The following is a 16,296-nucleotide window of genomic DNA, read 5'->3' as shown; positions in this document are numbered from 1 at the left end:
GTCGATGTTGGCCTCTTTCTGTCCGCTGATTTCCCTCTTTTCTCTGGAGGTAAATCTACATAGATATGTAGATTTCATATGAATCACAGTGCATTACAGCCTTTCTGTAAAAAAGTAAAAATTACAGGAGGACAAACAAGCTTCTTGTCATATTTTTGATTTTTTATTGAAATAATTATGCATAACACTCACGCCTGTGCATGATCACCCATAATGAATATGCTGAGAACATGAAACAGAAGGAGAACATATTAAAGTATAGGACACAAAGCCACCATGGTCTGCATTCATCACACTGTTTTTAAATCTTGGTATTCATAGGCATGCATGACCGATTGTGTTGACACTGCACGGCTGTCGTTGCATGTTTCTTTCCAACCAATGGATTCAGAAGATAATTGGCAGCGGGATTGGGATGTGAAATGGATTTTGGAGACAGCTATATGTATTAATGTGTGTGTGCGTGTGTGTGTGTGTGTGTGTGTGTGTGTGTGTGTGTGTGTGTGTGTGTGTGTGTGTGTGTGTGTGTGTGTGTGTGTGTGTGTGTGTGTGTGTGTGTGTGTAAGAGACAGAAACAACAGAGAGGGAAAGATTTGTCATGCTTACACGGATGGCTCTTGTGATTTCACCTGTGGCAACATTTGCATATTGACACTGACATGTTTAGGTATGCATGTGTATTTCTTGTGTGTGTGTGTGTGTGTGTGTGTGTGTGTGTGTGTGTGTGTGTGTGTGTGTGTATCGAGGAGAATGCAGCCAAGTCCAAGTGTTAGTTTCACTGCACCAACAGTCCAATCATTTGAAAAACCACAATAACTACAACTGTGGATGCAAAAATCAATTTACATAAAAACAAACCAACGCACTTCTCACCTTCACACAATCGTGCTGTAATTTAAAGTCTGTTTTAACTCCATGTGTCTACAGACAAAAACTGATAAGTTGGAAGAGAAAAATGCAACGCATACAAATGTAGCCATTAGTCAATGATTATGATGCAACAACTGACTTCAGGCAAGCAATGTTTTAGTAATGGCACAAGCATTTTATATCAAGTACATCAATGCTTTTACTTTTTTTTTATTGTGGATAGGTTGATTGTGGTGAATTTCAATTATTGAGATAAGTGACAGATCAAAAGTTATTGCTTATTTGTGATTTTTAAGTACTTGCATGATTCTTGCAGTTTTGGCCAGTATCTTTATGGTTGAAGTCACTTTGGGTAAAAGTGTCAGCTAAATGAATGTAATGTGATTAAATATCATGAGTTGCAATTATTTGGCAGGGGTACTAATGAGATGAAAGTTTCATATTGTTGCCTATTACATATGTCTATGTTTAAAGCAGAGCTGGGCTGTGGAGTGGTGAGTATGACACATACTCATAACTAATTACACTGATTGGAATAACAATGGTGCAGGGCAGATGTGATGAACAAAAGGACTGTGACATGACACTCAATATACTCAGTGAAGATGTTGTGAGGGTCGGGGGGGTTGCAGATGGGTTAAGGGTTACGACCTCTCCTGGTGACCCCCCGAGTCATCAGCACACTTAACCCCTCATTTTGATTGACCTCCTCCTTGTACGTGAGCCCCCTGGTGCCACCAGCCTCTTTAATATACTGAAGTGGGAGTTGTTGAGAATAGATAGTGTGGATCATTTATGGAGGCATTGATTGTGTGTTTGCAGTATGTTTGCAGTGTGCAAGCAGGCGTCATTGATGTGATTGATTTAAACACTGTGCATCTTAATGTCTTAAACACATTTTTATGATTGCAGTGAATTAAAATCCTCTTTGTTGAAGAAAAAAAGATGAATTTAGGTTATGTGTCTTCATCTTAGAAACATAGCACAGATAAATAACGAGAGTAGAGAGGCTTTGTTTGTGTTATTTACAGTGTAATTAGGTTAAAAAATGCTATATGTTTCAGTTGTAAGATATTGTCCTAAATGTCTCATCACCAAGAAGGGGACACTTCTCGTGATAACACCCCTGATGCCAGTGTGATGTATCAGAAACCCCTCATGCCAACCAGGAAACTGGGCATGTGCTTTGGCTCTGTCTGTCCTTGGCCCAGCTATGCCCTGTCTCCTCTGGCTCTAAAATCTTTCTCGAACCTTTGACCTCTGAAGCAAGGTGATGAATGTGAAGTTTAAACACATTTACTGGAACTGATTACAGAGTCAAAAAAAATTGCCGTCAGGTCGTAAACAACGCATTTTGTAAGACTCCCTTACGAAAGAATAAGATTTACTCTGTTGAATAAACAGAAAACTGTCAAAAGTGAAATTAAGCATTCTGCTTCCCTCATAAACTATATGAACAAGATTCCCCTCCTCTCCTGAGAGAAGTTTTATTGCCCCTCAAGGGACAGCCCCGCATTCCACAGCAAACCTGAAAAACTCTTTATCTGATTAAGGAAAAACAAAGACGAGACTCATTGTAGTGTGTTCTAAAATAACTGGCAAGGAAGTGTAAACTGTCTAATAATGTGATTTTTGTTTTTATCTGTAAAGAAATATGGGTTGTCTTATCTCTCTTCTCTCTACACAGTGATCCTGGCTAAAGTCCAGCTCAAGTCACGGGAGTTACCTCTTTTTGCATTTAAAAATGATTTAAGACACATGTTCAAATGTATTCATATGTGTATTACTGAAATGTAAAATAATGTCTTTGGAGATACATCCAAACTGTTACTTTAAGGCCTCACAGCAGAAAGTGGCACAGCAGAATGTATCTAGTTAATCAAAGTTGAATTTGACACAAATATTGACTTCACCCAAATGCTTCTATTTCAACATTTTAAATGCTCGTGTGTCACCTTTATCCTTCAAGCTTCTGGGTGGATGGGCTGCTGTAGGTGCTGGCAGAGGCACAAACACACACTAAGCTTGATTTATGATTTATACGCCTGTGCAGGTTTCTGCTGCACCCACACATGTACTTTCATTATGTGTTTTATATTGTTTATATGTGAAATTAAACTAAACTACACTGTCAATAAATGTGCTTTTGACTGTTTCTAACACGTTAAAGAAAGAATGTCAGTAGTGGTATTAAACAACTGTAGACTTCATCATTTAGCAACTAAACTGACTGATGTTGACATTTGCATGCTGTTTTTTAAGCTGCAGCCACAGATGCTTAGCTAATTATTTAGCCTGCAAAACAGTGCACTTGTTCCTGGTAGAGGCCTTTGAATGTTCTCATTTGTCCAGGTCACCAAAGCAACTTCAGTCAAAAGCAACTGGACTTGGTTTCACCTCTCATCCAAGAGGCTTCATCAGTTGTGTACATGAACTTCCTAGACAAATAACCAAGTCCAGTTGTTTTTGACTGAAATTGCTTTGGGGATTCCTGGTAGAGGTTTGCCAAGGTGCCGTGTCCATAAAGGAAAAGAGGATGTTAACTAGAAAGCTGGTGTTGTTGGCAGTTAATCAGTGTTGCCGTCAGCCAATGATACTGTCAAATGGTGAGCAAATCACTTTCAAGAGCCACATTAAGACAATTACAAAGTCGGCCTACTATCACCTGAAGAATACATCGTGGGTTAAATGACTTATGTCTCAGCAGGAAAAACTTGTCCATGTGTCTTCAGTAGACTTGACTACTCTAAGAGCGTGATCACACTGTCCTCCCGGACCACGACCCGGACTTTAGGGTACTTGTCCCCCCTCCCTCTCCCCCCCGCGCCCCAGCCCCGTTTGTACTCACACTGCCTGGGCCTCGGCCAATGCTTCTTGCTGTCCATACGCCATCACGCCGTAACACGTCACACGCATTGATCGCGTGTGTGTGGCTTTGTTTACAAATCTTTCCACAGACCTCAGAGTTTTTGTGCGTCTTGTCGACTGTTTTTGAATACTTTCATCCGACCAAATCTGCAGTAAACACTCCACCTCCGCATCACACCAACGTGAACCTTTCACCGCCATTGTTGTTGTTAAATGTCCGCGCATGGTCCCTCCTTCTATTTACATGTCCGAACAGGCGGACATAACGCTACTGCCGTAGGGCTTGTGCTCGTACACGTGCGCACGCTCGTGCTCGTACATGTGCAAACGGCTCCGCTAAAGCCCACCTATTTCAAGCGGGCCGTGGACGGCCAGCTGGCCCCAGTTGAGCGCGGAGCTGGTGCGCTCACACTACTTAAAGGTACTAGACTTTAGCTGAAAAACCGGTTTTGGCCGCGGCCAAAAGGTAAGTGTGATCACGCCCTAATGGTGTCTTTATACAGGTCTGATTCAGAACACTGCTGCACAAGTCCTCACTAACAGCGTGATCACACTGTCCTTTTGGCCGCGGCCAAAACCGGTTTTTCAGCTAAAGTCTAGTACCTTTAAGTAGTGTGAGCGCACCCGCTCCGCGCTCAACTGGGGCCAGCGGACCGTCCACGGCCCGCTTGAAATAGGTGGGTTTTAGCGGAGCCGTTTGCACATGTACGAGCACGAGCGTGCGCACGAGCATGAGCGTGCGCACGGGAGGATAGTGTGATCACGCCCTCACACTATCCTCCCGGACCGAGACCCGGACTTTAGGGTACTTGTCCCCCCTCCCTCTCCCCCCCGCGCCCAAGCCCCGTTTGTACTCACACTACCAGGGCCTCGGCCAATACTTCTTGCTGTCCATACGCCTTCAAGCCGTAACACGTCACACGCATTGATCGCGTGTGTGTGGCTTTGTTTACAAATCTTTCCATAGACCTCGGAGTTTTTGTGCGTCTTGTCGACTGTTTTTGAATATTTTCATCCGACCAAATCTGCAGTAAACACTCCACCTCCGCATCACACCAACATGAACCTTTCACCGCCATTGTTGTTGTTGTTAAATGTCCGCGCATGGTCCGTCCTTCTATTTACATGTCCGAACAGGCGGACATAACGCTACTGCCGTAGGGCTCGTGCTCGTGCGCGTACACGTGCGCACGCTCGTGCTCGTACATGTGCAAACGGCTCCGCTAAAGCCCACCTATTTCAAGCGGGCCGTGGAGGGCCAGCTGGCCCCAGTTGAGCGCGGAGCGGGTGCGCTCACACTACTTAAAGGTACTAGACTTTAGCTGAAAAACCGGTTTTGGCCGCGGCCAAAAGGATAGTGTGATCACGTCCTAAGACCAAGAAAGTGGATCCCTTACTCCAGTTCTGGGGTCTTAAAACTGACTTCCTGTCTGCCAAATAACTGATTTCAAAATACTACTGTTGGTTTTTACAAAGCATTGAATGGTTTATTTCTGATCTTCTGCTACATTATGAGTCATTCAGACCTTTCAGGTGGCCTGGGACAGGTCTGCTTTCTGTCCCACAACTAAGCATGGGGAGGCAGCGTTCAGTTTTTATGCACCACATTTCTGGAGCTAACTCCCAGAGAACTGCAGGTCTGCTGCAACTCTTATTTCTTTTAAATCAAGACTCAAACGTTTTCTGTTTGATGCTGCCTTTTATCAAGTCAAATAATGAGTCATTCCTTACACTTTTATTATTGTGTTTTACACTTATTCTATTTTAGCTTGATTTTTATTTTATATTCTCGTCAATGTTTGTTTTAGGTGTTCATTAATGTTTTCTGTAAAGCACTTTGAATTGCCTTGTTGCTGAAATGTGCTGTATGAATAAACTTGCCGTGCCTTAAATGAAATGATTTGAATTTTATTAGTTATATGCATAGACTTATCCGTCTAGGTAGACAGATATTTGTCTTATATGCACATACAATGGAGCGTGAAACAGGATTATTTCACTTGAGATGCTGATTCGATGTCATATAGAGCACAGGACACATGTCATTTAGAGATCAAACCTGTGTGCTGTAGCAGGAGAATGAAAGAAAAGAGAAATGGTAAGAAACTGTAATGTTGATTTTCCTGCATTTGTGAAATGAGATGAAACATAGACAACCAGTCTGCTTTTCTATCAGTTCAAACTGAATGGAGCAATCTCTGAAGTGAAAAGGACATCATTCTCATTCACTGTAATAACTCCGTCAACTGCAGCCACACCAGGAACAAAGCTGCATTATAATACTCTCATCTCCGTGGCTCAACTTTTTCTCCCACAAACAGTCTGAAAATTGAACAAGCCACGCTGACAATTATAATTCCAGAGTTACCGCCTCCCCTGATCAAATACATGACACTAATCCCTGCCTCCATGTAGCACCTTATAAGTAAATCTAACCACTGTCTTATATCTCCATCACCATCCAATCTGCCTGTGCTCAACACCTGGAAAAATCCTTGCCGTGATGGTGGAAGTTGTCCAAGCCACTATTAGCATATGCAGAACTCTCTCCTGCGTACAAAGTAGCATCTCTTGCCCCTATCTTTTTCTCCTCCTACCCCCTCAGTGTTCCTCCTCACCACAGCTGTTTCCTAATTTCCAATCCTGCTTGGTTATGTACATAATTCTGCATATAATCTCAGACATGGAACGTGCTGCAAAAAATGTCCATTTTAGTAGGTCTGAAAATGAAAAGCTAAAATGGTTTTGTTTTTTGGAACAAAAGCAGAATAATGTTTGTCTCCAACGCTGGATTTTGATTTGTATGAAAAAAACAATTCAAAATGTATCTCCATATAGGTTTTTTGAAAAACCTTGAACAGCAACAATCCCAAAAACCAGAGGTAACACTTATATTTAAAACCTAAATGGTCCATTTAAGTTAGTAGTTGGGGGCAATGATTCAACAGAGGAGCCATGCTGCAGCTACAAATTGGAACTTTAAAGTGAAATTGTGGATCATACGCTAATCAGGGATGCAGCAGGCTGCTGCTTTATATGGAGGCTCAAGCTGAAAATACATCGAGATGATCTGATGATAATTGGGCTCCTAGCTGGACTGCTGAGCCGTCATTGTGCCGACAAGAACCACCTGATGTTATTCATCCTGTATTAGAAGAAACTGGGGAGGTTTCTTAATGGGAAAGATGGGTGGCACAGATGGAGGGATAAGGTGAAGGAGCACAGAATTGGCGGAGAAGGAAAAGAGGTAAATATGCAGTGACTCAGAGTCTTCGTTAACAACATGGTGTCATACACAAACACACACACACACACGCACACGCACACACACGCTCACACACACGCGCACACACACGTGCACACACAAACACGGACACACACACACACACACACGCACACACGCACACACACACACACACACACACACACACACGCACACACACACAAACACACACACACACACACACAAACACACATGCATTCAAAAGGCATTTCTCTGTTTTCTTTTGGTTATGTATTCACACAATGGGGCGATGCTGTTTATGCAGCAGCCATGCCGATAAATCAAGGTGAACTGGAACAAAATTGAAGTGAGTGAGATAGAGGGGATGGACAAATATAGAGTGAGATAGAGGGAGGATAACAGAATGCAGATAAAAACAGGAAAGGTAGAGCACAGGTGTGGAAGAAGAGAGGAGAGAGTGACAGACAGTGTGTCCAAGAAGAACAGTATGATTTAACTGAGAATGTGAGGCAGGGTTTACTTTGTCCATTTGCATTTTTGCACACATTTTGGTTTTTGTTTCTATTGGCTGTCATGATGATGATGATGATGATGAGGATGATGATGAGGATGATGATGATGACCAACTTACAGTGCATTTTTGTCGGTATATGTAAAAAACAGTAAATGGGGACAACTGGAAAGTTCAGATTGCAGACTATAATAAAAAAAAGAGTCTTGTTTTCTTGTTTTTCTAAAAGATAGTGGCCTACACTGACAAGAGGTGTAAAGCTAAGCTACTATCTGTATCTCTTTATGTCACAACCATATCTGTATTCAGATTCATGCCAAGGGTGGGTGGAACACAGAAAATGAAGTGAAAAAAGAAAGGGTGGTTTTAACAGTGGCACTACCATGGCACTACCATCTTAAAGTGAACTTTTAATGATGTTCATGCAGCAGCTGTGTCAAAAGGATTGCATTTCACTGAGAGAAGCATTTGTAAGCACACTTGTGTTGGCTGATTACCTGTTTGGGTATTCTGGACCATGTCCTGATGCTAGTTTACATCAGAGTTGCACTGCCAGGTTTTCATTCCTATCAGGCATGATACAGATAGAGGGGGTCCATGTTCATGATTTACATGTCAACACATTTATGATAAATGTCTTGAATATGAATTGCTCAGTGATCACCACCATTGATTCCTATTACACCTGATAAACAGTAAAGGGATTGCAACAAAAACAGATCCACTGAGTGTCATAGATGGTGTAATGTGTAATGCCTCCTGACCCTATCCTACTAGAATAATGAGTTTGTTTTGGCTGGATGCCATCAGTATTGGGGGTTCAAACCCCTCAACCTCCTGCTCTCCACCACAGTTTGTCTGGCCAGCCACTATTGAGACCTCCCCGGTCATCAGACATTCTCTTTCTAGCCGACTACAAAGTACCAGTCATGGCCACAGCGTCAGCATCAGCACCAGTGCGATGAGAAAGGTCACATCTAATGATCCAGACGTCACGCTGGAGCTGGAACCAGCTTTGACACGAAGTACGAGGTCCAGAGGTGAAACAGTGTTTGTGTCTGCATTCCTGGTGACTTTAGATTAGTGTGCATCTCAGTGCATTTGTGTATCCATGGCTAAAGTGTATGGGATGAGAGTTACTGAGAAAGGCTTCAGTTGGCTCATGGTTGGCTTTCAGCGATGGCAGAGTCAAGCTGAGGTGAGTACAAGGGGAGACAACTGGTGGTTCCCAGCGCTTGGCTCAGGGTATGAATAAAGATGTTTGGCTTCTCAAATGCTTAGAAATCTATTAATAATGCATCTCTGCTAGCCGGCTATTCCCAGTGAAGAAATGAGGAATACAGCAGCAACGATGTCGTGGATCTAATGAGAAGCATTTTTTTCTGTCTCTTGCTTTATTCACCTTCTTCTCCATTCTGTGTTAAAGGTTCAGAGCCCTCTGCAGGTACTGAATGGATTCACACAGCTCCAGGGTGATAGCATTATTAACACCAAGCAGCCAAAACACTTTACAGTTTTTCTCAATTGCTAAAACACTAAACCCTGTTGTCTGAACCAATTTCTCTGTTGCCTGAACACACTGATTGAATCAATCACTCTTTTGGCAAAACCATTAGCACTTTTCACCTGTTTAGACACAACTTACCAACACATTTTCATTGTGATGCACGTGTGCTGCATAATGGTGAGCACAGGTGGCAAAAGTCAAACACAATTAAAGCACGGTTGTCACTACTTGAACACAACAACTCAAAATTGATAACACTTGTGGCTAATGATGTGAGGGAATATATAAAGCCAGTTCAGAGAGCACTGATTTGTGAGGCACTACAATGGATAGAAATCTAAGAGGAAGAGTTTGCGTGAGATGAGGTCGAGGTGGTCAAGGTGATCAAGGTGGTCAGCGAAGACAAAGAACAGTAATATCTGATGAAATCAGAGCTACTGTGATTGACCATGTTCTTGTCCATGGTATGAGCATGAGGGAGGCCGGACAAAGTGTACAACCAAACATCGCTAGATTCCCTGTGTCCACCATAATCCGAAGATTTAGAGAAGAGAACAGGTAATTATCTTTTTTGACATTATAGTAAAGTATGTACATGTTGAGAGCAAATTACTGTATGACATATTACAGTATATACTGTACCACAGTATACTGTAAGTAAATATATGTTTCAGTACATCACTGTGCCAATGTACTGTAGTATTGTAATGGAGGGTTAGTCTAACTGTCTGTAGGCCTAGTATTCCATGTATATGTTTTGTAACTGCATGTTCTCTTTTTGTAGAATTGAAAGACTGTCACATAAGGGTGTGAGGACAGGTATGTTCTTCCCACACCAAGAGACCCTAATTGTTGATATGGTCCGTGAGGACAATTCCGAACTGTACACAAGTGGCAAATGCATACGGTTTCTGTTTGTTTTGAACAAATAATATGTGTACTGTAAATGCAAAAGATCTTTGTTTTTTGTACTGTACAAGTGCTACATGTTAATGCACAAGATTTCTGTTTTTTGTCTTTGTGTAAAGTCCTAAATGCAAGTTTTTTTGTTTTGCAACATGCATTCAGCTTCATGTCCTGAGCATTGTGTTTTCTATTTTTCTATGTAGTGTTTAGTGGCTGCTCAGTAGTGTTTTTAATTTTGATTGATTTGGGGCATGATTTGACAACACGACCAAAAGTTCAGTTTTGGGCACAGATTGAACTGTTTTGAGGTGAAAGTTTGGTTTTGCAAGAAGAGTCTGAGGTTATGTGAACGTAGCTTGAAAATTGGGGTTTGTGTTCAAAGTTTAGAGAAAAGGAGAGAAGCTTTCAAGAAATGTGTCTTAGCAATCGAGAAAAACTGTAACACAAAAAAATGGTATTTTTTAACCTGGACCCTATTTCCCCATGTAGTTCTGTGTAATTGACTACCGGCAACAACTTCCAGTATTCCAGTACTGTCCGGTATTGAGCGTGAGCACTGCAGCCTGGCCGCTGTGAACGGGGCTGGGGTTACAAATGGATCCTAATAACTCTGCATACACTGCACCATCAGGTCTGCAATTTGACTGGGAAACTACTGCCAGACAAAGGAGAAGACATCCTACCAAAGCACATTTTCATCAAGAAAAATGCTGTTCCAATAGGTGTGACCAAACACCAAAAAGAGTGACTGTCACATGTGTAACTCTTGAGAGGCCTGTATACTATATTGTTTGTGCACACGTGCCCTGTTTGATTACATTGCAGCCAGGTTCACAGCGGACAGACTGCAGGACCACCTTGCTCTCTGGACCACTTGCACACACTTACTTCTAGGTTGAAATATACAGAAAAAAAACCTTTGATAACCTCCACAGGGTGGTAAAGGAAGTTTGACCTTCCTCTAAGCGCTCCTAATGGGCATCAGGGCACCACGATGGTTGCCTTCCGTCTGTAGTTCCATCAGCCTCTTTTGAACGCAGTGTGTCTCCAGCAGTGTGCAAATTGAAATGCTGATTTGCACTGATAAAGATTCTGCAGGCAGCTCTGCTTCTGCACAAATAAAATCAGTCATGGATGTTGTGTATGTGTGGGTGTGGATCGGTGGAGTGGGATGCGGGGAGGGGGGGGGGTATACTTTTATGACATTTGCATATTGAAATATTTAAAAGTAATTAGCGAGGAAATATGTACCCACACACACACACAAACACACACACACACACACACACACATGCAGACATTGTTAATGACTCCCTGACAGATTTATGGTGAATAGTGCAAAGGGGAGCCTACTTGACCTCCATGAAGGGACAAATGGCTGCATTAGCGCCCATAAATTACAATATATATATATATATACCCACAGACACATTACACAGCACAGCAGCAGACTAAGGCAGCTGCCTAAATGCAAAGGTTTCTATATGTATGTGCACACACATATCACATCAGAACTTGGTCTTATAACCTGGGGTTTTATTGATTACAAGTTTTCACATCCATTCACAAGCCAAAGGCAAGTGCACCTGTTCCCCAAGGGGCATGTGTCTTAACACATATTGATTCTGCAGTGTCTTATGGATTATGAATGTATCTCCACGGGCAAAAGTTGCATCCAAAGCACAAATATTGTGTGAAAAGAGGATGTGTGTTGGGGGGGATTGAAATTCAATGAAGAAATTGAAGTTTAAAGCAATTTACCTACTCAACTAAATAAAAATACAATTTTAAAAATGTTTCCCTCTCAAGAGTTCCCTCCATTTCTTTTTTTCTGGTAAGTAATTATGTAAATGAACGAGCTCCTGGTCAGCGTCCATAAAGACAAAGTTCAGTCCATAGACAGAAATGATTACATCTGTTTTCATTTGAAGCATTAAAGAAAACATTTTCACTTCATTTTACCTTCCCAAGATTCAGGGCTGCATAAATCAACCTTAGTTTGTGACGAACTTGACTGTCACTTAAATTCTGGTTATAGTCAGCACCCGGGAATCAGTCAAACACATCAGCAACACAAAAATGGTCTTACCCCGTTATGGGAATAATCACATTATTGAAGTTCCCCACATATACATGAAAGGGGGTTGAATGGGAAAATGACGGAGTAACTCTTCCTCCTGTACAGGAGATGAAGCTCCGCCAACATACATCTGGTCAGAATACGTCTTTATTTTCTGGTTCACCTTTGTCAAAATCACAAATGGCCGACTTTTGGACAGAATTACGTCAGAAACGGGTCTTCTTGGTAGTGATGTTACTTGCAATGGTGAAGTCCTCCCTCAGTTTAAAGGTAAAGCTCTATTATTGTTGTTTTTTTCCTGTTGTTTTCGGTGCTGTTGCTTCCTGGTTTATTCTATTTCCAGGTCAAAAACCACAGCTGCGGCGTGGGGAGGGGGAGTTATAACCCCGGCGCTGGCGCAGACACGACATCCGATAGTAACCTGTTTACATGCGCAAATAATCGGGGTACTGAAGGAGTTTTCTAGGTCTGTTTACCCAGGGTACGGTGTTTATATGGGGTTTGAGAAACCGGAGTATGCCCTTAACCTGAATATAATCAGGTTTTTAAACCGCATGTAAACCAGTGACAGTGCACAAATCCCCAAAGAAACTGTCAATAGAAAGAAAAGCACAACAAAGTGTGATAAAGTAAGAGAGAGGGGGACAAACTAGAGAGAGAACTAATAGATAAACTTTCCAGGCCCCAGTAGTCCACTATAATGCTGTGTTTGAGTGAATTGTCCATTATTTCCCAAATTGGTTATCGGGCCACATTGATTTTCCCATTGAGCCTCTCTCTGAGCTCCAGGTCGACCCACACAAGCTGTCCGCCCACTGCCCCGCTATTGAGCTTCTCGCCTGGATACCCACGGTTTGACCCGCAGCTCCCAGCAACCCCCCATTGATGAATCAGCACATAATGGTGAGCGAAATACATCTCTATTATGGCAAATATATATATATATATATATATATATATATATATCCAAATCTGGGCAAAGATGACAAAGGACCTATAAAACGGCTGGATATACTTTTTGTAAAGTGATATTGATTTATGTAGTATTTAGATATCAGTGTTTGCCTTTCATTCTCTGCATGTGGTCAATCCATTCCCCTCACAACAGTTTACAATGGAGAAAGCGTATGTACTTTATCTCATTGATCACTGATTAGTACTATTACATCCATCCCCAGTCTTCATTTGAACTCCCTGAATATGTCGATGCCACCTAGAGATTGTAGAGAGAAGATTCAGCATGTGGGAGCTCTAGGGAAAGAGCTCAGAGAATATGAAGCCAGATGTACACGAGGCACGTCTGTCCATCAGCCTATCAGTCTCTGTCGCTCTGCACCAGATAGACTCCTCTCAAAACATTCATTGTTCTCATGCTTCATGCTTACTTTCTCATCGGGCTGCTATAGATCTGTGGAGTGAACAGCACGCTCAATCTACACTTCATTAGAGCTTGTGGATGAGAGGAGGGGTGAAAGAAAGAATAAAAGAAAAAAGAAATAGTGTGAGGGCAATGAAAGAGAAGCTATGATGTCAGCGTTATTGATACAGACAACATCACTGTCGTTGGAAGCTGGTAATCGGTACAGAGAGGGAGAGAGGGGGCCAATCTATCCTTCACACCCATGTCCACTCATCAAAGGGCAAACCTTACTCCCCTCTGTGACAAATATACACCAATTCCCTACACACACACACACACACACACACACACACACACACACACACACACACACACACACACACACACACACACACTCTCACTGGTTCCTAAGCAGCAGTCAATGGACACAAGCTGGGAAGCGACTGGATTTTTAGAAACCAGCTCACAACTGAAATGGAAAAGAAAGAGAGAAAGAAGGGCATAAAGGTGAAAGAAATACAGAGAAAGAAGGGATAAAGGGATAAAGAAGGCAGAAAGAAAGAAAGAAAGAAAGAAAGAAAGAAAGAAGGGAGCGAGTCAGTTAGAGAGGCAGAAAGATGGAATGTAAAGTGGGACGAGGGAGGAAGAAAGAATGAAAGAAGGGAGGAAGGGAGAAAAAAAAGAAAGACAAAGAGAAAGAAAAAGAAAGAAGGGAGGGAGGGGGGATAAAGAAGGTAGAAAGAAAGAAAGAAAGAAAGAAAGAAAGAAAGAAAGAAAGAAAGAAAGAAAGAAAGGAGGGAAGGAGGGATTTAGAGAGGGAGAGAGATAGAAGGTAGAGAGAAAGAAATTAGGTGCCATTCTAAACCAGGTAACATGTATGATGAATGCGTGTGTGTGTGTGTGTGTGTGTGTGTGTGTGTGTGTGTGTGTGTGTGTGTGTGTGTGTATGTGTGTGTGTGTGTGTGTGTGTGTGTGTGTGTGTGTGTGTGTGTGTGTGTGTGTGTGTGTGTGTGTGTGTGTGTGTGTGTGTGTGTGTGTGTGTGTGTGTGTGTGTGTGTGTGTGTGTGTGTGTGTGTGTGTGTGTGTGTGTGTGTGTGTGTGTAGCTTTCATTGGTATGCACTGACATGGAGACAAAGCTTGGGTGCTCATTATAGCAGACATCAAGGTGATCTGTTGACTTAACTCTACCCTATAGCCTACTACAATTACATAAACACACACACACACACACACACACACACACACACACACACACACACACACACACACACACACTTACTTATATGTATAAAGAGAGCCCTGCCATTAGAGCGGAGCACTGCAAGGACAGCTCATTACACCTTGTTAATAAGCCTGTGCAGACACACAGTAAAAACCATAAAAACAAAGCTGTTGTGAATTCCTCCTGGAGTAAACAGAGACATGCTCCTTGAGATTGAGCCCCATCACTGACAGAGAGCCCGGTGGCAGAAGTTAAGGAGATGTGACAGCTCTGGTCCGTCGTGCCTGACAGCAGACAGCTTCATTTCAAAGAGTGAGCATGCTGCCACTCACGCATCTGCAAAATAGACTGTGTTATTGGGTAATACGGTCTCTCCGTCACATTTTACTCACAGCCAACAAAACACTCTGACAAGCGTGTGATCCCAGTGTGCTGCGATCATCCATTGACCATTTTTTTGGAATATTTTCAGACAGAAATCTTCAGAAAGACTTTACACTGAGGCAAGTCTTAAAGGCATGGCTGTAGATGGACATGACGATCTGGTTAGGAAGTTTATCCAACGGTTAGATCGCCCGGTCCAATTTAAAAGTGTTCAGCCCATTCCCATTTGCATTCATTTACACATAAATATCAGCTTTCTTCACTGGGAAATTAGTAAGCGTGGGACTCTCCTTAAACACTGGAGCTTTATCCCTTAATCAGCTCTTAGTATTGACATCATCAACTGTCATCATAAGTCCTATGTCTTTTCTGAGCAGCAGATCTTACATTTGGAATAATAATATGTCGTAAGCACTTTATCTGGTTTCAAACACCTATTCATCTTGCCTCCTCACATGAGATTCACTTCTACTTTCCTTTTTCAACTCCCTCCCTGGCTCTGCTCGCATTACCATCACAGAAGACATCCCCTTTGTAAGTGTTTTCAGTCATTTTCAAAAAACCCTATGAGTCGTCTTGCATCAGACTTTTAAGAAAAAGATGAACCATAGGGAGGTGAAACACGGGAAGGCGGAGGAGAGGTTGCAAAATTCCCGGAGCTTACCGTTGAAGCCGGTGAAGTTTCCCCAGTCGAGCAGGGACCCGTTGAAGGAGGGCAGGGAGCCGTTGAAGAACAGATCGGTGCCGTTGGATGGATTCCGGATGGTGTCGGTGAACAGGTTCATCTGCAGCAGGGTCTTGAGCAGGTAGCGCAGCATCTTGCCACACAAACGGACCTGCACTCCCGCGTAGGTTTCACTGTCTCTCACTTTATCTGTTCTTTTAAAAGTCCACTGATTGATCTCCTTTGCCTCCTTACTTAGAGTTAAGAAGATTTAAAGAGATGTCCAAGTCGATTCAAATGTTTCAAAACATTTGAAAAATGTGAAGAAAAAAAGATCAATCTTGATGCAAAAGTCGATTAAAAGAAATCAAGTTTAGCTGATTAGTTGGTTGTAGGTGTCAGAGTGGGATCAGGGACCCCTCGCTGTGATTCCCCTCCAGTTTCTCCCCAGCATCGGATTGTCCTTCCTCCTTGTTTCTTTTGTTCTGGGATCACATAACTTCACACGCCGTCTGCCACCACACACAAAAAACTGCCTCTTGCCTGTGTAAAAGAATCCAGCAATGTGATGATGACCCCTTTGGATTTCTCTCCACTCTCCAACCCCTCCCCTCTGGCTCCTCCTGTGTCCCTCCCTCCCTCTCCTGCTCTCCTCCTCTCTCCCTCTCTGTGTGATGGG

The 16,296-nt window shown here is 42.5% G+C and overlaps 1 protein-coding gene across 1 annotated transcript in view; it reads right to left on the bottom strand.

Annotated features, from left to right (window-relative positions):
* The window catches only part of robo3 (roundabout, axon guidance receptor, homolog 3), a gene marked incomplete at its 5' end in the record, with an annotated part of 198,885 nt that extends 183,114 nt beyond the window's left edge, over positions 1–15,771 (bottom strand). Inside the window, one exon of the mRNA XM_083926692.1 lies at positions 15,618–15,771. Coding sequence (XP_083782818.1) covers positions 15,618–15,771 — 154 coding nt within the window. The remainder of the gene's footprint in view (positions 1–15,617) is intronic.
* Between the last annotated feature and the right edge of the window lie 525 nt (positions 15,772–16,296).

The sequence above is a fragment of the Echiichthys vipera genome, assembly GCF_963691815.1.
Source record: "Echiichthys vipera genome assembly, chromosome: 14".
Classification (NCBI taxonomy): domain Eukaryota; kingdom Metazoa; phylum Chordata; class Actinopteri; order Perciformes; family Trachinidae; genus Echiichthys; species Echiichthys vipera.
The sequence above is the reverse complement of the archived record's forward strand: the minus strand, read 5'-3'. Positions and strand labels throughout refer to the sequence as shown.